This window comes from Phaethon aethereus (genome assembly GCF_964289735.1).
Source record: "Phaethon aethereus genome assembly, chromosome: 1".
Classification (NCBI taxonomy): domain Eukaryota; kingdom Metazoa; phylum Chordata; class Aves; order Phaethontiformes; family Phaethontidae; genus Phaethon; species Phaethon aethereus.
Window position 1 is genome coordinate 128,046,566 of NC_138575.1, and position 27,814 is coordinate 128,074,379.

A 27,814-nucleotide genomic window follows, 5' to 3' on the forward strand; every position below is an offset into this window, starting at 1 on the left:
TCTTCATTGACCTTGGTGTCTGCAGAGTTGTTTTCACATTCTCACTCCTCTCCCTGGCTACAAATGCTGCATGATGAGGTTTTTTTTCCTCTTCTTAAATATGTTTTCCCAGAGGTGCTACTGCCATCAGTGATGGGCCTGGGCTTGGCCAGCGACGGGTCTGTCTTGGATCTGGCTGGCACTGGCTCTGTTGGACATACAGATAGCTTCTAGCAGCTTCTCGCAGAAGCCACCACTGCAACCCCCACCAATACCAAAACCTTGCCATGCAAACCTGATACAAATACCAGCGTTCATCAATTACTCCTCTGTGTAATTCCTTGAAAGCTGAAATTAGACTGCAAAATAAGGTGTCTTCTACACAGGCTGGGAAACAGATTGGAGCTCTTGACGGTAGAGAGGCAAACCACTGCAGTGTTTGACTTCCAACTGGCTGGCATAGAGTTTCACCTGCAGAAGAATGGATGCCTCCATGTTCTAACAGGAGAAAAGGATAAAGGGAGAAAGAATGGCTTATGTGACTGAAGTTATTGCTCATTGCTTCTCATGAGTCAGTAAAGTTATGGCCTAATTGAAGTATGCCTGGTGCATCTTCCTTCCCTCATGAATGGGACAATATCTTTTGATGCTGTAATAGTAATCCAGCATCAATGAAAGTAAATGTCAGTCACTTGCATGGAACTTCCCAGCATAACTGAACAAACCTTAAACAAGGATGTTGGGGAGAGAAATTAAACTTTTAATATATTTAGCAGAGCAACAGCAAGTATTAATAATCCTTCTTTTATTAAAACTGACTTAAAAGATCTGTTGAGATTAGCTCAATGTTTTTTCTTTATTGTTGCACATTGAGGCATTGAATACTTGACTGCAAGAAAAAGCTGATTCTTTAAAGTCTTACTAAGGGTAACATCTGTAAACCAACCCTATTTTTTATTTCTTTCCTACTGACATCTGTTCAGCAAAATTTACAGATTTACAAACTGAACTTGAGACAATTACTTGAAAAAGTTATGTGAAGACTTATGGCTTATGCCCTTCTGTCTTTCTGGATTGTATCTTGTCTTTTCATTTTTATAGTAATCAGTCAGCAGCCTGAGGTCCCAGCCAAACTGCAGGGCACCTCTGGCTCTTTGTTCCACAGCCCTGCACATTTGGGGTGCAGGTGGAGTATACTACAGCTCCCTTCCAGGCACTACAGTCCAGGTTGCCTGACTCTCCTGGAGGCACGGGTCTTGTCCCAAACTAAGGTCTCAGTTATTTACCTGTCCTGGGTGTCTGAAGGACTTCTCTGACCACTACTTTTATTGTAAACAGACTTTTCCTATTTATGCCTAATATAACCCTAGATCTTCTGTCTAATGTCATAGCTAACCTCGAATTCTCCATCTTTACAGTGCCTTTTTTCTTTTAATTTATTCTCTCTCTCTTTCTGTCTGTTGGTAGTTCCAGTTGCTAGATTTCCCAGATGAACTGATAATAATAAGCCAATAGTATTGTAAAATGCATAAGAAATAGCATCCAACTTGTCTTACTGTAATAAACTTCTTACAGTCTAGTCTGCCCTCAAATGAAAAGTGTGAGCTAAATGTGTGCTTGTCTGCAAACAAGAATGAAAAGTCTGCAATCTCTTCCTCAGCCAGGTTTTTACCCTTTGTAATTTTTCTGAAAAAATGGGGAAAAGTATCTGTCATATGGTATTTTTATAAAACAGGGGAAAAAAAATGTGAAAGAACCTCAAATAATAGCTGTGTTACAGTCTTCTGTTATCATGTATTTTGCTGGAGTTGTTATTATGGACTCATTGCTTGAAAATTTGAGTATTTATGAATCTCAGGAAATAGAAGTACATTTCTACCCTTTCTGCTTGTGGGAGAAAATTGAAGTTATGACTTGTTCTTAAATTCCCTTCCCCTCCTTTTCTCTCCCCTCCCTTCCCAACTCCTTTCCCTACCTATTTCCATTTCCTTCGCTCTATTTTCCCTTAGTATAGGATTTGCCTATGTTAATTTTTTTTAAAACATAATGTCTGATAACTGTTTTAAGCTAATCGGAATTTTTGGAGCTGTGAATCATAATTTTTGAGCACTGGGCAATAGGAGAGGCAATGTTCATGAATGGATGTCTTTTTACATTCTCTGGATATTTTTCAATTATTTGGTGTTCTCTATATCACTTTTACAATTACTGGCTTGCATGTAGCTCTGAACAGAGAGTTTTTCGTGGAATACTGGCTTTTTATGTAGTACTTCTCACAATATTAACTTCTTCCATATTGTATCTGATGAATGATTAAATAATTTACTTGTTTGATAAAATATATTTATTAAATTTACATAGAGAGAATGAGGTCTAATATAGCCTTTGGAAAGAAGAACACAGGGATGACAATGAAAGTAGACAGTAGTGAGATGTTCTGAGATATCTACATATTCACACCTAATAATTTGCAACTACATTTATCTATCAATACTTATTTTCAGTTGATTTCCTGATTTTCTCTTTCCTTTCTTTTCTGTCTGCTTTTATTTTTTTTTAGGGAACGGTTTTTGGCATAAGATTGGTTCAGTTGCTCACTGATTTTGGAAAATAACTAATACACTTGAGATATTATTTCCATGTAATTAATACTGAGAGCATTCTAGAATATGTACATGCATGTGCATATATACATGCAGTTGAGTTAGCACATGGAATACTCTAAGTGTGCTTCGCTCTCTTGTGACACCTGGAGGAAGTCTCTGCTGCAAGTGCCCGTGTTTTCCTGAGATGTTAATTGTATGTTACCCTGTAATTCTAAGACTAAGGCTTCTGTAGTTGACCATGGTAGTGTGGGGTTTTTTGCCATGCGATGTATTTTTTGAATTCTAGTCAGAGCTTTCCTCAGACTTTATTTAAGTGTGAGAGTTAATTTCATCCGTGATAAAACAGGAATCTTCCCTTCTCTATAACATTTTTTTGTTTTCTTTTAAAATATATACCTTGGATTTCTGTCAGGTTCCCTTATTTTATGTAAAGATCAGCAGCTGCAGCTGACAACCATATCAGCTAAACCAAGAAAATTGTCTGTGTTTTGACCTTTATTTAACACCAAGACAGTAGGTTAAAATAATACATAAAACTGCCATATACTTAAATCCCTAGAGTCTTTCTAGTCATGAAGAATCTAACAAGTTCCTATCTTAGATTTTTCTTTTGTTAGTCCTACTTCTAGAAAGTAATTTCTGCTTCTTTCTTTTTTTTAAAATTTAAATTTTACAGTTATTCCTTTTTTTTCTTTATTCTGTATATTTTTTCTCATTGTCCTTTTCATCCCTTTCGCTAATTCCCAAATCCTTCCATTAATTGTTGGTGTCCCTGAAAAAAACAAGTAAGGAAGAAAGAGATGATACTTTGCTGATCTACTTAACTAATGCTATAGATAGCTTATAGATCATACAATTATCTCTAGTTTCACACTGCTGCCAGTCAAACTACCAGTTGGAGAATTAGTACCACACTGATGAAAGTTCGCCTTGTGCTTCACGGGCGGTATCTGCAGTCCTTCCTCTGCCCTGTACTCTCTCTTGTTTCCCCCATCTCTTCCATCATTGTGACTTTTAAGAATAAAACCTAAGTGCATACAATCCAGTATGCAGCTGCTTTGGGCATTTTTTAAAATGAGGTTCTGGATAAGTTTGTAATATAGGGGGAGTAACAAATCAAAATGCGTACAAGCGGCACAGGAGATATTTCTGAAAATTTTCATTCCTCTGTAAGTAAAGGGCAGTGGCTGTAGGTCACAACCTAAAAAAAGTTTCAAACAAGGTTATTTTCAACAAGAATTTTGTAATTGGCTAGCCATGCTTGCTTTTACATTGTTTTCAAAACTTCATACAACTTAACAGACACTTTTCAATGACACAATGAATTTATTTGATGTACCTTTGAGCCCCTTGCTTCTGAAGACTTACTGCAACGTCGATCCAGTGAAGACATCAGTCTATTTGAGAAAGAAGACTTAATTACCCTCTTTCCAGAAAAACAGCAACCTTCCTCAGGTTAAGGAGGATATGTGTGGCAGCAGTATAGGGTGTCTTAAGGTATTTTTACTTGCTGACTAGTGGAAGGTATACTTCCAAGACCCTAAGAAATCAATAGTAACTTTTGTTTTAAGGTTTACTTGGTAACACATTTGTAATTAATATGCCCTGATGAAGATGCTACCATGTTGCGTCTTCATTTTCTTTATGAAAGCTTTATCAAAAAGACCCTGCATGTTATTTTCTCAAGCAGAATTTTTGGCTGTCCTAGATGGATTTCAACCTAAACTTTATGAATAGCTTAAATGCTGCAAAAAGGAAAGACAGACACACAGGCAGTTATGAAGGCTAGTTCTACTTTTCCTTTGTGATACAAAACAATATGACTATATTCTATTATCAAAATGTCACTGTGCTCATATTCCTGAAGTGTTTCAATAACATTATGGGCACAAATCTTTCATAGTGTTACTGAAGCATCTATTGATCTCTTCAATTTTCTAAAGAATGTTAGAATGTTCCCTTAGAAGTGCATAGGTCTTTTGCTTCCCTTCCACAAAAATGACTTTTGTTTGCATGATTAGGGAACAAAATAAAGTCTGTCTGATGTAGTCATATGTTTTAATTTTAAATTTGTGCAGTATAAAGTATGTAATAGACAACTTCAGGAATACTGTGCATGACTTGAGTTGCATAATGTGGAACATGATTGTTCATACGATAATGTAAAGAAAAATTATCAAAACTACTTCTCATACTAAATGCAAGGCAGGAAATAGAGTTGCTGAGTATTATTAGTTAAACTGATAATTCAAGAGGTTGAGTGGGGTGAGTAAATCAATTGGGAATCTGTTCAGTACTGGTTTTCAGATATTTTAGGTAGTCAAGCGGCAGCATATATGTTAACTAGAAATTAGCTCTTAGTTGGAATGGGTTGTGCAGGATTTGAAAGCTGGCTAGCAAGCAAGGACTCCCACTGCTGTAGAAAATTTTTGATGTTTTGGATTTGTTTGTTCCATGCAACAGAAACAAAACCTTACGAAACAATGAAGGGATTGAAAGGATCTCTTGCCTCAGCAGAGCACTTAGAGAGAAAGGAAGAGGGAAAGAGTCATGCCAGAGCAGCCAATAGTACTAAAGTTTGTGCTGTACACATAAATATTTATTGATTGAGGAAAAAATGAGTCTAGCACTGGAACCTGTCCTCTGTTTAAGAAACCTTCTGAAGGAATTGATACTTTCCGACAAAATATGTTTTTCATAAAATTCCCAGCTAGCTCTAATGAGTGTTGCAGTGAGTACCAAAACAACACCGCTGACAGGAAAGCAAATGTTTTCTGTGTAATATAGATTCCCAGTTCTACATTGTTCTGTGGTAAAAACAGAAGATGTGCAATGTAGGTTAGCATACTGTCAATTCTAGCAAATTAAAATACGATGCTGCCTCTCAAATCAATCAAAGTGTCTGTGAAACTTCACAAATTAGAAAGAATATGGACATGTGAATGTACTTGACACTGCACAAAATAATCACTGTTTTTTATTGTGGTTCTCAATAGCTCTTACACATACAAAAATATGCCAAAATTTATAGGTGCACATAAAAGATGCACATTGACTAAACTATACAGAATTATATTTCTATATTATTAAAATTTAATGCATTAGTCGAAGCATCAGATCAGAAACTTGGCTTGAATTTTAGAAAAAGTAAATCTTTTTTTACCACTGTCACATGGAGGAAAATTCCAAGTATTTCCTCTCATCTTTCGCTGATGCTACGTACAAAAACTGAATTGTGTTGTAACCACTTATGATAATGAGGCCCTGATTCAGTACAATTCCATGTATGTCCTATTAACATAGATACATTTCTTAGACTTCACAAGAATAAACATGAAACTTACCTCTGTGTAATTCTTAGTTTTTTTCTGCCACATGAAAGAACACCTACTAGGCACTTAAACTTGATAACTCACTCTGGGTGTTTGGTTTTCTTTTTCATTCAGAAAATTATTTTTCCTATTTTTCTCATGAACTGCACCTTGATTTGCCAAGTCCTGTTTGTGTTCTATCTTCATTAATTAGTTCTGACGTAAGTGTTTGAATGAATAGTGTGTGCACAAATTAGAAGTTATTGGATCTGCAGCATTTTCTCACAAATTACATCAATAGTATAATTTTAAGAGGGAATAAAGGATGTACCTTCCTTACCAGAAGAAAAGTACTTGAAATAAGGTAGGCACCAATCTTATGCAACAAACCCTATTAAAAACATATGTATGTGTAGGAACTTTATTAGTTTAGTTGTAAGATATTTTCCTCCTTTATTTTGCATCATACCTTTCGTATTTACTATTAGGTAGCACGGTGTATTTACACAGATAGAATACACCACTTTGCAAGAAAGTGGCTTTTACAGCTTTCTGGTCTTAATTTAGAAATTGGATGCTTCCTTCTTTTGGTGTTCAAACTAACTAAAGCCATTGTTTCATTTCAGTTTGGAAGACGTTACATTGAAGAGCTTTTTAATGATTTTCGAGATGGACGAAGACTTCTGGAGCTCTTGGAATGCCTTACAGGCCAAAAACTTGTATGTATATACTACCATGTTTACTGTATATTGAAATCTTGATGTTGTGATAATTGCAGTAGGTGGTCTTCATTAATTTCAGCCATTGACAGGGGCCTGTGGAAATAGTATTTTTTAGGAATCTGAATACTTTTGACTTTCTTTTCTAATTGAGGAAACATTGCAACCAAGAGCTAGGCATATATTTGAAATGAAATTATTCTACTTTGTTGTATGCACTTATTAAGGAAGTGTGGCAAAGGGAAGCAAGACTGAGGCAGGGTTCATTTAGATATTTACATTTTAGCTGGAATTCAGAAATTATCACTAAACGTTTGTGCTAAATACAAGGCATAGAATTTTATGTACAGAATTAGAATATTTTTCTAATAAATTTCATACTTACAGTCCATGTATTGGAGTTCTAAATGTCTGAAAAGAGAGAACAGCTTGCATTTATTAACCTGCAAATTCTAAAGCGACCCATCACACATATTTTTAAATATCCCTCTATTGTGTTCTTGCTTGGACTTTGTGAGCTTGGGATCTTTCTTGGAAACTTTATCATAAAAAAGTAATGAAACAGGCTGGGAGTTTGAGAATCAATATCCAGAGAGAATATATTTGTAAATAAACATTAAACAAACTAATGTTTATCTGTTTGGTCATCATAGTAATGTTCCTAAATTGTCCCATGGAGAAGAAGACTAATCATAATAAAAACAATCAGGAGTTATCTGATTTTATACACATTTCAATGATGCATTCACTGAAAAATGTCAAGATACCAAATTACCTTCCAACTGTGGATTCCGTTTATTTCACAATTGCCTTTATTTCATCTTGGGAAGCTGCGTATGCAAAATGTTTTGTAATATTCTCACTGTTGTTGTCATAAGCTTATGAAATAGAAAACTCTGAGTGCAATATAAGATTTAGGTTACATATAGTGTATTCTAGTTTCTGATTCTGGGCAATCAAATTTCTTTTTTTTTTTTTTGTAGGCAAAAGAAAAGGGGTCCACAAGAGTTCATGCTCTGAACAATGTCAACAAAGCACTGCAGGTTTTGCAGAGAAATAATGTAAGTAATCAGCTGGACAGGGTCAGAACTTCCTATATATAGCATACTTAATGCTTTGTAAGTGTTGGATCAAATTCTGGCCTATAGTGTACAATTACTAGAGTCAAGGCCGTTTTACTAATGTGACATGGATACTTTGTTGTTCAGCACCAGGATGGAATGTATATCAAAGAGTTTAAAATCCACTGCCAGCAAATATTTCAATAATATATCTATAACGGATGCTATCTGAAGACTGATCAACGTGTACGATTTTATGATAATGCATACATTTTAAAAGATGTAACTACAAGAAGTCACCCATACCTGGTTAGAAGGTGCTACCTATCAAAATACCTACTCACAAACTCTGATGATTATGAAGTCTGAAAAACTGAGGCTTTTCCTACAAGTCTTTTTGGTAAATTTTCATTGATGTCTGTTCCTTATAGTTCATAACATTAAGGAAATTAATCATATCAAAACCACTTTCCATTCTACTTTGTCAAGATTGACTTTTCAAGCCAGTATCCTGTGCATCATTTTTGAGTAAATATTCTCATAATGTCTTCCTTATCCAAGCATTCTAATTGACCCATAACTTTAGCAGACATTTTCAGTGGCCAACTAATTATATCATATCTCCTCCTCAAGAATAAATTCAAATAAACTACAACATTTGCTTAAACTTAACAGTAAGATGTGATGGAACAGTGATAATGTATTCTGTGCTGCTTATTGTATTGGATTTCTTGATAGCTGCAGTAGGTCACTAAACATGCTTGAGTTCAGTTGCTGAATAAAATTATCGATTTTATAAATGTTAGATAATGCTTATCCATCTAAAGATTTGTGCATAAATGAAAGTCACCTTATAAAACTGGCATAAAGACCTCCAGCCTTTTTTTTTTAAATGGAATTTCATGTAAATAAGTAGAAGGCAAAGTTTCTAATCCTTCAAAATCTTCAATATTTGACATTGTTGAAAAAACCCCACACCAATACCTTATTTCACCGTATACAAGAAGGTTTTCATTGCATACCTGGAATATAGTTACAAATTTTCATAGTAAATGCTTTTAAAAGTATTTATTCACTACATATCAGCTAAATCCATTAATGTGCTGTTCATTCAGTTTCCAGAACACAACTTGTCCTTTTCAAGTACAGAATGAAAACAGAGAGTATTCCAATTGAAAAATATAGAAGAAAAAATGTTCTTTTAGGAAATTAGGTGGTCATCCAGTGGCCATTATATTCATGTAGTGAAAACCTTATAAGCTATACGCAATATAAAATTAATATAGTGTGTATATATACCATATCAAATTAGTATAAAGTCAAAAGATCTGCCTCTGAAGTAGTTTCCTCAACCTTCAAAATCATCTCAAGAGTGATTTCTATGGGATTTCAGGAATGCAAAATCAATGGTTCTAAAGGAATTTAAAGCCTGAGACTAATCTAGATTTTTCTGCTGGCATGTGCCATCCTTGCTCTGAGGTTCTGCAGTCATCTGGGTGGTAACAGATTGAAAAACGCTGCTCCTTCCACTCAGTTCATTTTAGTGATTTCTTTTTTTTCCCATGGAAAGCTGAAAGTGTTGAGGTGAGGGGTTGCCCCAATACAGCCTCAGGCAACACTGAGGCAAACTGGGAGGTGTTTCTCTGTTTCAATAAAATAGATATAGGGTCTGTGTATTCAGGCTTCCATTGCCAAAAACAGATGGAGGATTTGGCTTGTAGGACATGTAGGTGATATCTTAATAAGCTTTGTAGTGGGTCACTTGCTCCATGGACCCCATTTGAAATTTAGGATATAAAGTCCAAGTTCCACTTGGGAAATGTTCCAAGACACTGTTTGTTAGAATGAATTGCCAGTCTCATATGCTTTTAGTACAAAAATGATGAATTCTTAAAGAAAAAGTTCTTAGAGATTTTTAGAGTTCTTGACAAATTATCTACCTTGTATGTGATTAGTAAAAGTGACCTATACATAGATGCATTGAAATAAAAAAAAAGAGGCATGTTCCGAGTGTGCAAAACCTTTAGTCATTCTACAGATGTAACTTCAAATAACTTCAGAAGTGCAATAGAGTTATGGAGACTGTATTTGTGAAAGAATGGGGAATACTCATATAAGTATCAGTTCTGACCAGGAAAAACCGCATCTATGAAGCAGTGAGAATGCAAAGTAAGAGTCATAGTTCCCATCCAAAAGTGCCAGGTCTTAGCTTGTATTGTCTTGCACTTGCATTCTTGAATTTGGCTTTCTTATTTAAATACATAAAAAATAGGGGAGGGTGAAGGATCATTTCACATGTGAAGGGAAGAATATTCCTGGGTGAAAAATGCTGATGCATTATGAAGTTGCAAATGCATAATATAATTATGGAAAACAACATTACTGGACAAGCAATGTGGAAAAGACGTAGATCATAATCATTAGTTTCTCTGTACTCTGGAACACATACTGCCTTGCCTTATACAGTGTAAAATTTAATTAAGGCAAAATAAGTTCTATTATAATCTATATATGAAGAATAATATCTTGGGTTTGTAGGTTCTTACAGTGTCTAGATGTGTGTGTAGCTTTCAGCAAAGTATGTTATATAAGGTATGGAGCATAATACAGGAGGTTTTCTGTGTCACCCATCAGTTTTGTGATTTGTAATTGTAAAGGCTTAATATAAAATATTTTTAAGTTATTATTAACTATTACTTTCAATTGCAAGTTTTCACAACACGCTATAACTGGAATAATTGGAACTCTAGATGACTGATAGCTTTTTGCCAAAACATTAATTGCACCTTTTAAAAAACAAGTTGAATGTTTACTAAACAACAGAAACCAAACGAGAAATTTACCCTAGCCCAATCCTTCCTTTCCCTCACCACAGAGAGTTGAACACCAAATGCATGAAAATAACACCAACCTTGTTTGCTTGCTATTAAGCTTATGCAAACTTTTTTTTTGTTTCTTTAATAGGTTGATTTGGTAAATATTGGGAGCTCAGACATTGTGGATGGAAATCATAAACTGACCCTTGGTTTGATCTGGAATATAATCCTGCACTGGCAGGTGAGTAACACTGCTGCCTGCTTTCCATGAAGTACCTTTGTTCCACTGATCTTTTTTCCATTATTATCTAGCCACAACCTACAAAGTAAACATAGATATTGCAAGCAGTTTCCTACATCACTAAGTTTTATTGCAGTCTGTTTACACATTATCTAGGATATTAAGAATCTTAAGAAGATAAAATAGGTTTTAGAGCATTAGCAGCAACTCCTTTGATTATAATTTCATAGTCTGATGTTGCAAGAGAATATATAATACAGTTATTGTAAGAAAAATGGGTGGACAAAGCCAATGTGGATATATAGCTTTCATAGTCACTTTTCTTTTTAGTATCTTAGAAAGAGTGACTTTTATATTTTAATGAAATAATCACATTTGTTGCTATTTGCTGCTGACCCAACCTGACAATAATTCTTTTTTGAACACTTAAAAGCTGCTACTCTGACAATTTATTGAAGCAGATGTAGCTCATTTAGCTTCCTTCCTCTTTAGAAAGGGTGGATTATGATATAGATCTCATAAAAACCAAACCAACATGGTAGATGAGGACACTTAAGTAAACAAATTCTGAGGCAGCAATAAAATAAAAATTCAAAATGAACTAGCATCTAGATGCTCTGAGTCTGTGTGTTTATATGAATCCGGGGTAAGAGTCTGTCCATTTGTGTTGGCTCTGCTCCCCAAGCAATGATCTACAAGTTTTTCATAGCATTAGAAGCAAAGATGGTGGGAAACAAAGCCTAAAAACTTTATATTAAAAACTAAACATTCCTATAAGAAATCACATGTGCATCATTTATTGAAGTCAGGAACGCTTTTCTTCTAATTTTACAAGACAGATTTCAGTGAAAGCAACAGATAAAAGCTGCAAATAGTTAAATCATTTTCTTTCTCTGTCTCCCATTCCAATATTCCTAGTTTAATTACATAATATTTTTCTAAATTACTTATTAAGAGCAGATGGAATATGAAACCTAGCTGTGCAACTTCTACCAATAATCCTTGAATCACTGTGTTGTAATTTAAATGAATTATGGACTGAGATGACTATTCATGTTCAAATTGATATTTTGATTTGTTCATGTTTTATCATGAAGAAAAGTGTTAAAGTGTTTTAGTATTAGTTGTGCACTTCTTATTTTTTCTTTCAGCTTTTCTTACCATTCCTCTTAAGGCATACTTGCAAATACACAGAAGAGACACATGTTCCCTGGTATGGTGTGGAGAAGTTTCTAACAGCAGGCATGTGCTCTTAGAGCACCGTTTGCTTACAGTACATAGGTGATGCATTCAGGTTTCTCCTTGAGCCTAGTGTTAACTGTGACAGCAGCTGTGATGGTATCCGTGACTTCAAGCTGAACTACCTATGTATGAAAAGTCCAGCGATCATATTGACAAAGCAGTGGTTAAAGGTGTGACACTTTTTCAGCATAGTCATAATGATTCAGCCCATGTTTTGTCTATACTTTTGAGTTCTGTGTTTCAGTTCATTCTATTCATGGATTACTGAAAGGAATTGACTTATATGTTCTGGACTTCTCATTCAAAATTTTGTGAATAGATTTCTAATTTGGCTAGAATTCAATCTCAGTTTGTTTTCTAAAGAGTAGCAAAAGCCTGGTTGGCAAGAAGAAGCCATTATAGTGTAATAAACCTGTTGCTGTTGAATAGTGATTAATAATTAAAAAATAATACAAAGCTAGATTTGTACTTGGGTTTTTCTCTTTTTAAACAAAACTCAGGAGATGTTCATGTGCTGCCTATTTCCCCTCAAAGGAATGGAATGGTTCAAAGTGAATTTAATTATTTACAGCTCTGTGGAGAAAATCTTTGTTGTTTTCCAGATAATCTTTCAAGTTTTGAACTGATTTGCATGATCTAGAATATGTTCATAATTGTTCTGGCTGTTTATAGGTTGGTACTATCTCACATACTGACAGCACTTCTAGTGAAACAAGGCTGTAAGTTAAGAAAGGGTGCTTCTTCCTGTTGGTACCATTTTGCCTATCACAGATTGTTCTTGGCACTAAGGAGCTAGAAGTAACACAAACTGTTTTTAAAGACTAAATTACGGACTCGGGGCCACCAAACTTACCTGACAGTTGTCTACAGTTAGATAAAACATCTTGTTACCTATGATAACTTATCAAGATTACTGTATTTGTAGTCTGTGGGAGGCCTAAAAAAATTAAATAGTAATACACAGACTGGTTGATTTAGTGCATGCTACTGGTACAGTTTGTGCTTGGTGCAATCCTGCTTCTGCAAATCCTTTCACATTCTCATTCCAACAACTTGTAGTCTTCAGAAGAGTCACCTAGTTGAAGTTTATCTGCCTGCATGTGAAAAAAAAGGTACAAGTTGTGCGGACAGTTATTTTATTGCAGATGAACAGGCAAGAAGCTTTTTCCGGTTTCACATTCTGCAGCCAGGACCACATTAGGACAGAACTGTACTTATATATGACAACAAGACTGTGTCTTATAAAAATGTCAATCTCTTTGTGTATAATGTAAAAAAAACCCAACCAAACAAGAGAGATGGTAGAAGAAAGGTGCATGAAATGAATAATGAGGCAGTACCAGTCTGAGTGGATATGAGCAGTCCCACCGAGGAGGGACAGTGGTAGAGGCATGGCGGCAGACAAGATCTGGCTCATTCTTGCCGCTGTCATTTCTGTTCAGTAGAAGTCTTGTGGCTTTCTGTATCCCCTGTGGTGGTTGTGTCCTTTCTTATCCAGCCTGTTTTTCAGATTATTATTAAAAGTTCCACTGAAATTGAACCATCATCTGAGTTGAGCACCTGCTGCCAAAGCTCTTTCTGGTATTGAATCTCTCAGAGTTTCTATTTCCTTGAAGCTGCTGCCCTCTTTCTCAGAGTTCTGTGATCCCAGCCTCACTGCACCATTAACATTAAGCAAAACCAAAATAAACCATTAATTTCTGACCTGTTATATTTGAAAAAGACTCTTGAGTGAAAAAACATTCTATATTGCAGTCTGCAAGATGTTTTGTTTTTAAGAGAAAACTTATTTTCATGTAGAGCATGAAAAAAAGAACCCTAGCAAATGTTTTGCGCTTGTTGTAGAACTGGTATTTTAATGGGAATTACCATTTTATTTTATTTTGAATTATAATGGTAGAAATTAAATACTAACAGTTCTGTCAATCCACCTTGACTCAATGAGCAAATAGTATCCTTTACTTTCATAAGGGTCTTGAACATCTATCAAAATGTTCTTAAAAGAGTTCTTTAAAATGTGCTTTGAAAAGTTGAGTGGGTTCTAGCTATACAAAAATAATCTATGCAGTCAGACTGTCTGAAATATAGCAAGTAAAAAATGCTAAGTAGTTCTGTCAGGGAGCTGCAAGATCCCTAATTGATTGAGAAAAATGAAAACACCTTGCTTTGAGAATAATTTTTTTAGATACTCTCCTTCCCTCCCTCTCTTCTAAGGGCTGGCATCCTGAAGGCAAGTGGCAGTCTTTTAAAATGTTACGTGCCGGAGTGTTGGTTTTAGGTGAAACAGACATAGTGCAAGCCTGACATCGTGCTGTGTCCCTGGTCACCTTACACGCACACAACTACGCAGGCATGGATGCCAGGTTTGGTCCTGCGGTGGGGAGCTCAGAGGTTCGCTGCCGCTATGAGCCAGGCCTGGGCGCGCTGCTCTTGGCCTCTTCTGTGTGGTGACGAGAATAGCAGCGCTCCCGTTCTGTGCACAGCTTTCCATCCGGCAGTTTGATGTTTCACAAGTCATCTTGGTGGCGTCTGTGTTGCCCTTTCCCCTCCCCCGACTATTGAAAATCGAATCTTTTCTTATTGCTGCAGCATAGGGCTGTTCCCCAGGAAGAGTAAGTATTTCTATTCTCTGGAAGCCAGAGTTTCCTACGCCTTAAGGCTGTGTTTCCTGCCAGGATACACTGCACTAGAAAGGAGAGGTGACAATGGAGTGCGCCTCAGAGGCCAGCTCATCATCTGACAGCACAAGGCAGAGCCTACTAGACCCTGAAGTGGCTGTAGTTTTTGAGCCTGGATGCTGAGGAGCTTATCCATCCTAAAGCTCTTCAGGCTGATGTGAACACATCTCAATGTGCTACAGTTTCCGAACAGTACATCTTAACTGAAAAGCCTTCAGAAAGCTTCCTTCTAACCTCCATGTCAGCCAGCACTTTGTTGCTCAGATGCTGACCTTGCTTCAGGGCCCAGCGGTCCCGCGGGCGCGGCGCGGCCCGGTGCCGCGCGGCGCTGCTGAGGTACTGGCTGGGGCGAGCGGGATGGCAGCACCCTCAGGGCGCTCGGGAGGACAAGGTGGCTCCTGTCACAGCAGTGGAGTTTCCCACTATTTCTCACTGAATAGGAAGCAACCTCAGACTTCAGGACGAGATCAGGCCCTTTTACTTTCTTGTTTAAATGCCTGCCATTCCCTAGCAGGCACCGAAACATCACAAATGTAACAGTCTTCACTGCTGCGGAAAAATGCAGGAAAATGAGATTAAAGCTTCATCCATTGTCAGCATATTAAACTCAACAAGATGAGTTTAAGCTCTTTTGTATTTGTTTACTTAGAAGTAGAAATAAATGCAAAGTTTTGGCTTCGTCTCTTTAAGTCGAAAGAAAAACTAACACTGGATTAACTGGATTCTTCTGAATAATTGCCTTCCTGACAGACCATTCTTTTATTAGTTTTGCCTGATTTCCTCTGTTCATGCTTTCTCTTACATTAATGTCAACTCAAACACTTGATCTTTTCTACATGGTATGAACTTTTATATTTCTAAATCTGCATTCATTCAGCTATCCTTTTATAAGAATGCGTGTTGTATTTTTCCAGTGTTACAGCTTGCTTATAATAGTCAGGTAAATCTGCATTTGTAAACACAAGCACATCATAAAAATCCAAAATGAACAATGAAACCCTGTCTTGGATGATTCTCCATTACCATGATTTCAATATTTTCTAGTCTTTCATATTAATTTTGGAGCAATAGATGCTAATCTCAAAATTTTTCTTCTTTTTAACACCTGGATTCATGAAAAACAAAATTTTGTATTTTGATAGTAGTGAAGGTTTTTTTTCCTTGAAATACAGGAGACAAATATCTTAGCTTCTTACTGAATTATGTAAATCTACTTTGGCTGCTCTCAATGGTGAAGACACTGAAAATATTAACAAGAAATTTAAAATCCTCACACAGACATATGAAGCAAAACTAAAGAGTATGTTTTCTAATTTTCTTAAACTCTTGACTTTCTGTCTCCTGGTGTAGAAATGGAGGTAACTATAAAATGCTGCTATTTTTAGCTGACATAATTTAATATTAATTTGCATGGGTGCAAATTACAATCTTAAACTAAAGTCACGAATGTGTCCCATGAAATTTAGAGAGGACCAGTTTCTCCTCCCATCTCAGAAGCTAATAACATATAAAATTAACTTTATACCTAAGTCTCAAAAGGAAAATCAAAGGCACGGATACTCTTTGGGTAGTATGCATCTGAGGTGTAAAAACAAGACATTCTTTTAGTAATTCATGTATTCACCTAGTCAAATGATTTAATTAATTACTGTGAAACAAGCAAGCAACTTACCAGACTGAACAATAAAATGGTATCTGTTTTTTTCTACAGTATCATAGTAATTTTTTTGTTGTTGATTATTCTTTGAGATTAAAGTTTCTGCATGTTATCTTATGGTTTTCAAAATTTCAGAGTGGTCCATCCTTTATCATATAGTAGCTTCTGCACCGATGTTGTTCTTTGACTGATACTGGCTGCAGAGCAATTCAAGTGGAGGATTATAATAAATTATATATTCCATAAATGAATAAGCAAAAAATAAGCAACTTGAGAGTTAAATTATATCTTAGGGAGTATTTTAAAAGAGCTGCTAATCTTTACAAGATATATGGAGAAAGCAATGATTTAAAAGGGATTACTTTACAGGAAAATAAATTATAGACTTCTTAGAAGTTTTGGATGTTCTTTCACTAGAAAAGAAGTTGCTAAGAAATATATGATCGACTCCATTATGTCAAACTCCAGGCTAATATTTTTAAAAGCCTTTAAAATTAATGTCTTTTTGTAAAATAATAACTCTAGGTCAGTGAGCTTTCTCTAATGAAGGAGGAAGATTAACTGCTCATTATTTTTTTTTAATTAAACCTATACAATACTCCTTTAATGCATGCAATGATATTCACTTTTCATCCAAGTGCATATATGCAAATATAGTTTGCACATTTAAGTCAAAAATATTATCTATTGTGCACTGAGCACATTTATTTTGCTTGGTACTTATTTCAGCTCTATCAATGAGAGAAGAATGCTTTTCATCTTTTTATCAACTTTTGCTATAATATGTCATATTAACTAAGGATATATTTCTACAGAAAAAAAACCACAAGGAGAAATACTTTGAATGAACTCTGTTCCCATAAGTGGTGCAAACAAATGTGTCATCTCTGTTCATGAACACTTCAGATGGCACAGGGATGAATGTACTGAATGCATCAGCAATGGTGACCAAGTCAGTATCAGTTGTCTTTAAGGATTCAGAGTTGATTGCTATCATTATATGTGACACCAAGCATGTTCTGTAATTACTTAGGAGGTTTTCCTTTAAGGCTTAAATCTAGGCAATGGAAGTTTTTTGGGGTAAAAAAAAAAAAAGTAATTCAGCTTTTAATAAGTAAGACCAATCATTTATGAAATTCTGTCTCTTATTGCAGGTCAAAGATGTAATGAAAAACATCATGGCTGGGCTGCAGCAGACAAACAGTGAAAAGATTCTGCTGAGCTGGGTCCGCCAATCGACTCGTAATTACCCACAGGTCAATGTTATCAATTTCACCAGTAGCTGGTCTGACGGACTGGCTTTCAATGCACTCCTCCACAGTCACAGGTAGGAAGACTAACTTTCCATTATTTCAGTGAGCTTGTAACAGACGGCTGTAGCAGGGCTTGAGGATGGTGTATCTTTTATTTGGGTTTTTTAGCTGCTTCCTGTGTGCATGTTTCAGCATTCTTTTAAATAACTGCCTGTTTGTTTTGACCTAGGTACTGTGTTTGGTGTTGGACTGAATCCTCTTGTGGAGGGAGGGGGTCTGAGCTTTTCACAGAATAAGCTCAGTTCAGATCCTTTTCTGGAATTTCAGTGTATATACCAAGTAGATAGTCTCAAGGAGTACAGGCTTGGAAGCTTTTGACAAGAGCAAGGAATAGATCCAAACTTAAGCCTTTGTGGTTGTCCTAGAGGGAAAAGGAGATTTTCCTGTGGGGACCTAGCGGGAGGAAAATGTAGTGTTTGTTTAAAGCCTTTGACAGTTGCTGGACTGAAAGTATGGTTTTGCCTTGAAAAGGCACAGCTGGAGAAGGTGACGTTTGTTTTCAAAACCTTTCATGTTGTTACCCCAGCTGATTTGAGTTTTCACCCTCTGTCAGAAGTTGTCTGGTTCTAGTCTACGCCATATAAAACTAAACCTTTAGAGATTCAGCATTCTCTGGTGGTTCTGTGTACTTAGATTGGCTTGCATGTCTTCCTTAAGTCATCTTAAAGGTCTAGTTCTTGCCACTACTGATTTTAACGCAGTACTTATTTTTCCAATATGATAAGGCTCCTGATCTCTCTTTTCCTACTTCTATTCCTCTCTCCTAAAGGGGGCTGTCCTGCAAGGTGGCTGAATGCTCCAAATTATCAGTGAGAGTTGAGTTTTTGAACAGCTAAATGGGTATGTTCTTTTTAGTAAGAGGCAACAGGGATTTACAAGATATTAGTAAGTCAGGCCTTTTTTTTTTACTTTCATTAAAGGCTTAAAATAAAATAAGGCAAAATACTTCAAAAAGCATAGTCTGAGACAATATATGCCTTCCAACTTAAGCAGTGAAGAGCTGCAGATATTTCTTTCCAAAATTTTCACTGGTTCATGTAAAAGATTCTGAATAAAACTGTCTGATTAAGTCTATTGCTGTTGTAGTCCAAAGACTAACGCTGAGAGCCAGTGGCTATGCATTACACCATCATCCCAGGGACAGTAGGCATCTCTTGCTGTGAGTCCTTTTTTTCACCCTGCATATGCCTGGGATCCTTGAATAGATCTAACTGAACTAATGTCCAGGATGTTTGTGTTGTTTGCTTCTAATGTTAGGAATGAGGGATTTTCTTAAGGAAGAATTTATTATGCTCTAAAGGGTCTTTATGTATGTATTTCACCTGCCTTCAATACTTATAACATAAAAAACTAGCTTTCCCACCGTTCTGCTGTTACTCTGCTGTTGATGTGCTCACACCTCCTTGGTGTTGGTGCAAGTGTCTATGCAGGTATTAGGAAGACTGCATTTGGGGACCTAAATAAGAAAATAACTAAACTATAGTGACTATGTCATTAGCTTTTGATAACTACTTTATTCATTGGTCATTCATTAAAATATGTTTTTGTGATTTTTTCCCAAATACACTCTAAACATCTTTTTTTGTTATCTCCACTGATGATAATTTCTCATTTTAATTTGCTCTGTCTCTCGTTTCATAAGTTGTTTCATTCTGATGGACCTGAATATAAGAATGCAATTACCCTGTAGAAATCAATGAATGTCTTTCTCTCTAAAGATCTGATTCCATACTTGTAGATGATAGATTTAAAAAGAAGAAAAAAAGAAAACCAACACTTTGTGTGGGATACTCTTCTGCCTGCACCACTTGCCTTCATGGAAGCTCTGTTAAGTGTGCGAGCTTCTGCATAATTTCTAAGGGCATGAATATCTTTTTGTCTTCCTAAAACATTGTCTGTACTTAGCCTTATTAAGTGGGAAAATGCTGGTTTTAACTCAAATACCGGGTTACTTAAGTCATGCAGGAACTCCGTGATACAAAAAGGACTGATTACTACCATTTTTGGTGGTACAGTGCTGCCTCTGTTCCATTGGATACAGCTGGGGAAGAAAAAATAGGTACACCTCAAAGGAAAAAAAAAACCTTTATTTCAAAAATGCCAAAAAATATTTATGTTGAAATTATATTGGATAACTAATTAGTACCGTAAATGCAAAGGCTAAAACCAGTAGTACTCTATGTCGTTGTAACTACCTTGATTTTGTGTTCAGCAAATCAGTGCAGCAGAAGGCCAAAGTGGTGGCATGTCTTTTCACCTAGACACAGTATCAGACTGCCTGTTTCCTGATTAGGGTATCTGATACTCAGATATTCAGACTGCGTGCTCTACAGGACCATGTAATTTCCTCTGGTGTCTGAAATCAGTAATCAGAAATTCCTTTTTGTCTCTCTCTGTAAGAGCAGCTCCAGAAGTCTGAACAGAGGCTCTCATTCAGGAGCAGTTCCTGGTTGGGGAAGGCAGCTGCCTGCCTAAGCCACATTTGGATTGTCTAGACAAATCTCGAAGTGTCTGTATATAATACTTTATGCACTGCTGTGTTCAGTTCAGTGCAAAGTTCAGCAGTATTGAACATTTATTTTCGGCTCACTAAAAATTATGCACTTTATTCAGGTTTTCTAAAACAGGGCTGCAAAACTTAAGTTCGCTTTACTCTTCTTGTGTCAGCTGCCATAAATCTTGCATAACTTTCTGCACAGTGAGCCTATCTTCAATAGACATGAGAAAGAATTACTCCATGAAAGTCTTGTCTCTCTCTTGCCCAGTAGTTAGAGCACTCATCTGGGAAACAGCAAGTGCATATTCAGATTCCCTGAGGCAAGTTTCCAAGACAACACACCTGTTGTCTTCTTCTGGACTTTAATCACTAAGTTATTCTGCAAAAATCTCAGAGGAAGACCTAATGTTCTCTGAAGCCCTGAGTCAGTCATTTATAAGAGGAACCTCTATGCTTAGTGTACCCTCTATATTTATTTTTGGTGACTTTACACTTCATGCTCAGTATGCAGGAGCACCGAATTGCACTTCAAGTTTCAAGATGCAACCAATAAAATAGGTACGCTAAGACACTCTGAGTGTTCAGGAGCACCTAGCTCTATAATATAAGGAAAAAAAAAACTTTCTCTAAGAAGTGTTGACACCTAATTTAGTCCCTCTGAAATGCAGGTACCTACTTCTTGGGTGTCAGAGTGTCTTCGTTTCGTGCCAAAAGATGATGGTCTGAATATACACTTAAGAAAAGTTGATCAACACCAATTTACATGAAATCTCAGAGCAACCTGATGTCTCACACATCCTATGCATTATCAATATTTTGTGGCCTACAAACACAGAATGACAAGCCCTTTGTAGACAAACACTTTTGAATTTAGTTCCTCTGTTTTCCCTGTTTGATTTTCTGTTTCTCCAGTTCTCCTGTTCTACTTCTTTCTCTTCCATTTCCTGGTTCTCCATAAAGTTTGGTCCCGATATTCTCTTCTTTTTCCAGTCTTCCTCTGAGTTTATTCCTCTATATTTCATTATTTCACTTTTTCCACTGTCTTTTTTCCCCTCCTTCATTATTGTCCCTTTCTACAATACCTTTCAGTACCTTTCTTCTTCCCAGCCATTTTCATATTGAAATAGGCTCTTGAAGAAAAACAAGAATTTGTTGTTCTAATTATCAGAACAGCTGCAGTTGTCTTTATGGCTACTTAGGAAATAACTTAGTACATATATAAAATACATTAGTAGAAAAATTCATTTTTAAAGGTTTAAAACTTATGTTCATCATTCCTGAAACTTGAAAGACTTTCATGATTTAATTGTCACAAATAGCCTTTACTGCAAATAGCAGCTTCCCCTTTTGACACTGAAGTCTTTTAGTTTAACCCTTCCTTCAAGTGTATTTCAGAAGTAAGCCTTAAGTCTTCCACGCTGACCTTCAGTCTGTAATTTGTGTGCACAGTCTTCATCACTTTTGGATGTTCCCCGGAATGGAAGAATTAGTCAGAAAAAAGCCTAACCATAGCTTGAAAATCTGGTATGATAATGAACTCATATGGTGGAGCTGGTGCCTGGCGTGTTTTTTGCCAATTTTAGCACTATTCCTAGACTGTCTGCTACCAAAAAAAAAAAAAATCAATAAAAGAAACAAAAATCTCTCCAACACTGAAAAAATTATGCTAGCCAAATTTTGCCTTAGTATTTAAGCTCTCTGAAAGTGAGCTAAGATTTCCTGGTAGTATTATACTAATTTCTTTTTGACATCTATAGGAATCAGTTTCTCACAATATGCAAACATTAAATTTTTTTTTCTAAACTCTGCCCTATTTAATTTGTTTTTAAAACCAGTACTTCATAATACTTTTATGGCATAATGTAAAGAAAAGTATTTTGGCGTAAAGCGGTAATCTATTAAGATCAGTTACTACATGCTGTGATTAGTCCAACTGTGAATCTAAACCACACTAGTATTTTTACAATTAGATTCTTCTTTTAAAAAAATTCAGGCCTTTTTTTATAACTGCATCAAATTATACACTACATTGTAGCCTCTATATTGCCTTATCTGAAATACTGGCTAAGTGCTCAAATTTTTAAGCTGTAACTTACTAGAAATAGATCTAATTAACATTCTCTAATGTAAATAGTGTTTATCTGTTTCACCATGAAGTATCCAGGCTGAGTGACTGTGTGAAACATTTGAAGACAAACAGTGCACTATAGAAAATATCATTATATTCATCATAGTCATAGTTGAGGTCCTCATCGTCAAGGAATAAACACACTGCAAAGTCGTTATACCTTGGTCTTTCTTGTGTTTATACGGCTGTGATATTTTAGGTATCTGCCCTCCAGAAACATCCTAGATAGTACTAAATCATCTTCATTCATGGTTCAGATACAAAAAGCTCAAGTTGATGAAATAACTGCATGTCTTAATACAAGAAAACCAAGCCAATACTGATCTTTTAAGTGGTGATAATTTCATTTCTCTATATAATGTTTTCAGTGATGGGTAGGTAGCTTTTTTTGTTTTTTAAGAGTTTCAGACAGTAGTGTGGAATTTCTGTCTGGGTGAATATTTTCAGCACCTCCTTGAAGCGATTAAAAGAAAGTAAAAGACTAGCATGAAGCACTAACTACGTAGATATAACACACTGAAAGTAGTACTCTCAGTGGAAAGCTTTATCTCTCATAGTCTTTTAACCCACCATTCCCTTGCTTACGGATGGCTGTTTTGTTTTGAGTAGATATTTCTAATGCCCTTTCTCTGTCATTTTACAAAGGGCTTACTTTGAGTAGATATTCGCATTTGTAAAACCACCATCTCTCTATGGACCTTTAGGCTCTTTAGCAATTGCTTTTAATACAGAGTGTGAGGAGCAGTAGAACACAGGTTACTTGGCAAAGCTACAAGGGTACATTAGTAAGCCCAGGGTGCAAATTTTCAGAACATAAAGACAAACTTGGGGTATGGTTCTTTGGACAGTATATTCTGTATCGAACTGAGTAAACAAGACAACAGCTGTGGAGTGACACCATGGTCCTAGGAATATACGGAAACTAAAATATTTTGCTAATGAAGAGAGGCCAATCCTGCTACAACTGAAACTCTCCCTACTTCAGGCTTTAGATCACAGAGAGCTTTCCCCATTTACTTCTTGTGGTCTTTTTTCTCCAGATGGGTGTCAGAGAGAGCTTTGCCTCTTTTCTCTAACTTTGTTGAGGTTTTTGGGTTGTTTTTTTTTTTCCTGGCCCTTTACTCAGGATTTTGATGTGGGAACAAATAGCATTCATTAGAATCCTCCTTGTTTCTTTAAAATGCTTGAACTTAGGCCAGGTGACTGCCTTAGAAGTGAGCACTTCATTGCAGCTGTTTTTGCTTCAGGATGGTAGGGTGGGGAGGGGAGAAGAAAAATGACATTAAAAAGAGGTCCTGGATAGAAGAAACAAAAGTTTCTCTTTAGTAAGTCAAAGGAAAAGTAGAATTAAAAGCAATGGTATGAAAATATTTTTATTGTAACAAGTCACTATGTTACATGCTAGTTACTGGCTTCTGGTTTGTTTTAATTGGGAGAGTACTGAAGACGTATACAAGTTTTTCTTGTATAAATAAAGCTAGAACAACAACTAACCCACAACTTTTCTCTTGAAAAGGAGAGGTAACTTTTATGATATAAATGTGGCTGCTTTCTACATACACTGATGGAAAGTTTTTGTGAATTAGATCTGTACATTGAAGTTTTGTTAAATTATTTTATTGCATCCCAATTCTAATAGAACTATAACTTTAGCTAGATGTTAATATACCCTAAAAAATGGCCTATTAAAACATGCATGGTGTTTCTTTGTGATGTTCATAATTACCTTTGTGTAATTATTTTTTACCAAAAGTTATGTAAGTTACAAAAGCTGCTGTTTTAAAGGCTTGTGATATTTTACAAATGAGTGACTTCAGAAATGCTGAAGAAATGAAAGCAGTACATCCTGCGATATTAAAGTATCTTCAAAATGTTTCACTTACTTCCTTCAGCATTCTCCCTCTGGAATGTAGGTTTTGTTTCTCTTACTTTTCTTGACTCAGTACCTTTGCAAAGTTCATTACTTCTTCTGGTTTTGCTGCCATGTGCATCTTAGATGAATTAACTTCAGGTGCATATGGAAAAAACTTACTTGAATGAATATACATGTTCTTTAGGAAGTAAATAAACCAACCCCCAGAAACTCTGTTTAGTTATTTTTCACCGCTTATAAACTTTTGTGGGGGTTATTTAGCTGCAATATCTATATCTGCACTCATGAAAATTAGCTTTTTTTTTTGACAAAGATTTAGCAGGTGGTGTCTGAGGAAAAATAAGAGTAAACTTTGAAGATGTGTCTTGAAACTCTCTATTGCTGATAGGGGCTGCCGCTGGGAACAGAGCACTGGTGGGGTGGAGTTACTACACATAGTTGTCTGCTGCCTCTGAGTTTTGTTTCATTGCATGCTTTAAATCAGATGGTAGCCTGTTGCTTTTTGTGGTAATTGTGGTTCGTCTTATCCATAAATTTAATTTCTACATAGAGATATGTCTGGATTTGTTTGGCCTTAGTACACTCCAGATTCAATTTTCTTACCTGGCTGATCTACTTCCACCATTAATTATGTAATTGATTGTGTTAAAAAAAACAACAAAAAAATGTCCCTTTTATACTTTATGACTAAGTATTTTCCTTGCAAATATATTTTTAAAAACTTGAGGTTTGTTTTCCCCTTTCCTTTTTTTTTTTTTTTCTTTCTGCTACTTATAGGAAAGAGCTGCCGGTACAAAAATTACCTTGTGTTCAACATAAATTTTGATTTTACAATACAAACCCTTTACATTGAAGCCTTTAATCTGTTCAATTTTGGCTTTCCGTGATGTTGTCATAAACTAATACCAGATCAGTACTCTTTTAGCTGGTCAGTGAGCAGACAGCTGGAGTTCAGCAAGTTCTAATTAATTCTAATGTCTTTGAACATGCGTATGCTTTTATGTGTTCAGGGAGAGGAGTGAAGATTACTAGTTATGTCTCCTTGGCTTTACCCCCTGTCAGACATAAACCATGCTGCAGATGTGATAACAATCTTCCTCTCCCTTTGTATAATTTGAAAAATACAGAGAGCAAAAGAAGGCAGAGGATCAGTATTCCATTTAATTTCTTTTCTCTACTGTTTCATTCCTGCTCACCCTCGTATTTAAAACTCCTTAGAAAGCTAATAATAGTTGTTTGAAATTCTGTTTCAGTGTTGCAGAGATAGCACTGAGAAGCTGATGCTTCAAGCTGACGTTATGACACTTGTATTCTAATGATGCTGCTACTGAACTGTGTATACTCAAATATTCTTTCAACAATGGGAAAATCTGAAAAATTAAGTTGCTGCTGGAATAGGGAGAGCTTTTTGAATTTTTAATTTTATTCTAATTAAGTTGATGCTTGTCAGAGCTTAGTTGCGGTAGATGGCTATATACTTTTTAAGTTGGCTTGGTATCTGTGCTGTGTTGTCTATGCACAATACTAAAAAAAATTCGTAAGAAACCTGTCAATGGCTTACTGAAGACTATTTACAACTTCTCTTCCATAGCTGTGTCTCAGAGGGTTCAAATTTTTGCCATCTGTAGTAATTGTAAAAGCGAGATGTTGTGTATACTCCACACAGGCACATGCATATGCGGGAAAGCTGGTAAGCATGCAAATTCAACCAGTGTTCTACAACATGGTGTTATCTGAAACTTTGCTATTGTTATTTGAGTGCTTGGGTGTTTAAAAAAAAAATAACTCTCTCTTATATTGAGAATCCTACCTCTACAGAAGATTTGATGATAATAGTCTTGGCCTATCTGGACACATAAACTCAAAAATATCCTCCTGGATTATGTAATTGAGAAGTTGGATGAAATTGAACATCTACAATATCAGTAATGATGACAGAGGTTTTTCAAGAGGAATAAGACAATATTGTGTCATTTCTTAATGAATAATTCTAAATGTCATTGGTTTTGCCCAGTGGAGAAGGTTAGAAGAAAGCATGTTCCTGTATATAAAATCTTATATCACCAAATGAGTCATGCTTGTGTGAAGACAATGTGTTGCTCTGAGCAGCACAAGTGCGATTGGAACTTCAAATCAAATCCCTGCAAAAACATTTGGGGGCAGGGTGAAGGTAGTCCCTTGGATATAATTATTTTCTTTCCTTGTCTTAAAAGCTTTTGTCACTGAATAATCTTTTTACACCCTAGTTTCTGTAGTTTTTGTGCAACACGTCCTTGCAGAACTTTTTATGACAATCATAACAGATAGCTTTGTGGTTACTGCAGCGTTCTCGTCTGCTAAGCAGCCACCTTGGAAGACAAACCCCCTTCCCTCCTCTTCCTTCACCCCAATATTTATTGCTGAGCAAGTTATACAGTATGGAATATCCCTTTGACCAGTTGGGTGACCTGTCCTGGTTGTGTCCCCTTCCAGCTTCTTGCCCACCCCCAGCCTCCTTGCCTGGGGAGGCAGAGGGTAGCGGGGAAGAGGTGATCTTGATCCTGTGTAAGCACGGTTCAGCAGTAGCCTATACAATTGGTTTGTTATTGACATTGTTTTAACCTTCACATGCGCTGCTATGAAGAATGTTAACTCCATCCCAGTCATACACAGTACAAGGAGGATGGAAAAAATTCTGCAGACATACTCTGTATTTTGAAAATGTCTGTGTTTTAGTACACAAACCAGTCTATGATGTCACAGACTTAATGCATCCATGACTAGAAACAGATTTTCACCTCTCAAGTTTCCTCTCGCTTCCCTATCCTACCCCCAGCCAAATTTAATATTTTGAAGTTGTTCTGTGTGTGAGAAGGAGAAACCTGTATTTTTAACGAATGCTTAAGAACCCTTGCATAGAGAAGCAAAATACTTTCTAATAACTTAATTTTTGCTATGTAAATCACTCCCTTGTCAGAAAAATGTTGGACAGCAAAGATGCATAGCTGGAAAAGTACTACTACATAAATGGCATTTTTCCTTTGCTCTCTTGAATTTATTACAGTATGATGTAGTGCACATCTTTTCCCATCTCTTATAACTATGGGAGGCTGTTTAAAATAAAATTTTAGAATTAATAAAAATGTAACTAAATCTGTCATAAGTAATTACAACATTTTAATTTGTGTAAATAACATACTTGATTTATCTGTAGGTAAAATTATACATTTAAATGTTTTCTGATTTAGAACACTGTATCAAAGCCACAAATAGTGTAGTTGTTTTTCTTCATATTATATGCACATTAATTACAAAATGCCTGATTAAATTTTTTTTTTCCAGAGTGCCTGATAACAAATTCTGATCTCCTAATGAATATGTCTCAGATGAAATGCCAAAGATCACAGTCTATTAACATTATTTATATTGAAAATAGTGCAACTGGTTTATGTATCAGTTTATGTATCTGAGCTATAATTCAACTTTGGTCATTCTGCTTTTTCCTACAAGAGCATTTAAATTGTGCTCTAGTGCTTTTGCTCCTATTAGCTAAAACCTAGGATTGGACTACAGTTTTGTACTCATCTGAGAAGTGTGTATTTTTCTATAGATTTTGGTAAGAAAAGTAACATGTGCAGCTATGCTGCATAGGTTCCCAGGTCATGAATTTTTGAACCTGTTGACTGATTTCAGTCGGAAAAAACAGTGAGCTAG

The 27,814-nt window shown here is 36.0% G+C and overlaps 1 protein-coding gene across 4 annotated transcripts in view; it reads left to right on the plus strand.

Annotated features, from left to right (window-relative positions):
* DMD (dystrophin) overlaps nt 1-27,814 on the plus strand; it is a gene marked incomplete at both ends in the record, with an annotated part of 1,339,794 nt that overhangs the window by 394,972 nt on the left and 917,008 nt on the right. For all 4 annotated transcript variants that reach the window (XM_082008889.1, XM_082008891.1, XM_082008888.1 and 1 more), the window contains 4 exons: nt 6,523-6,615; nt 7,599-7,676; nt 10,641-10,733; nt 17,465-17,637. In XM_082008889.1, coding sequence (XP_081865015.1) covers nt 6,523-6,615; nt 7,599-7,676; nt 10,641-10,733; nt 17,465-17,637 — 437 coding nt within the window. The remainder of the gene's footprint in view (nt 1-6,522; nt 6,616-7,598; nt 7,677-10,640; nt 10,734-17,464; nt 17,638-27,814) is intronic.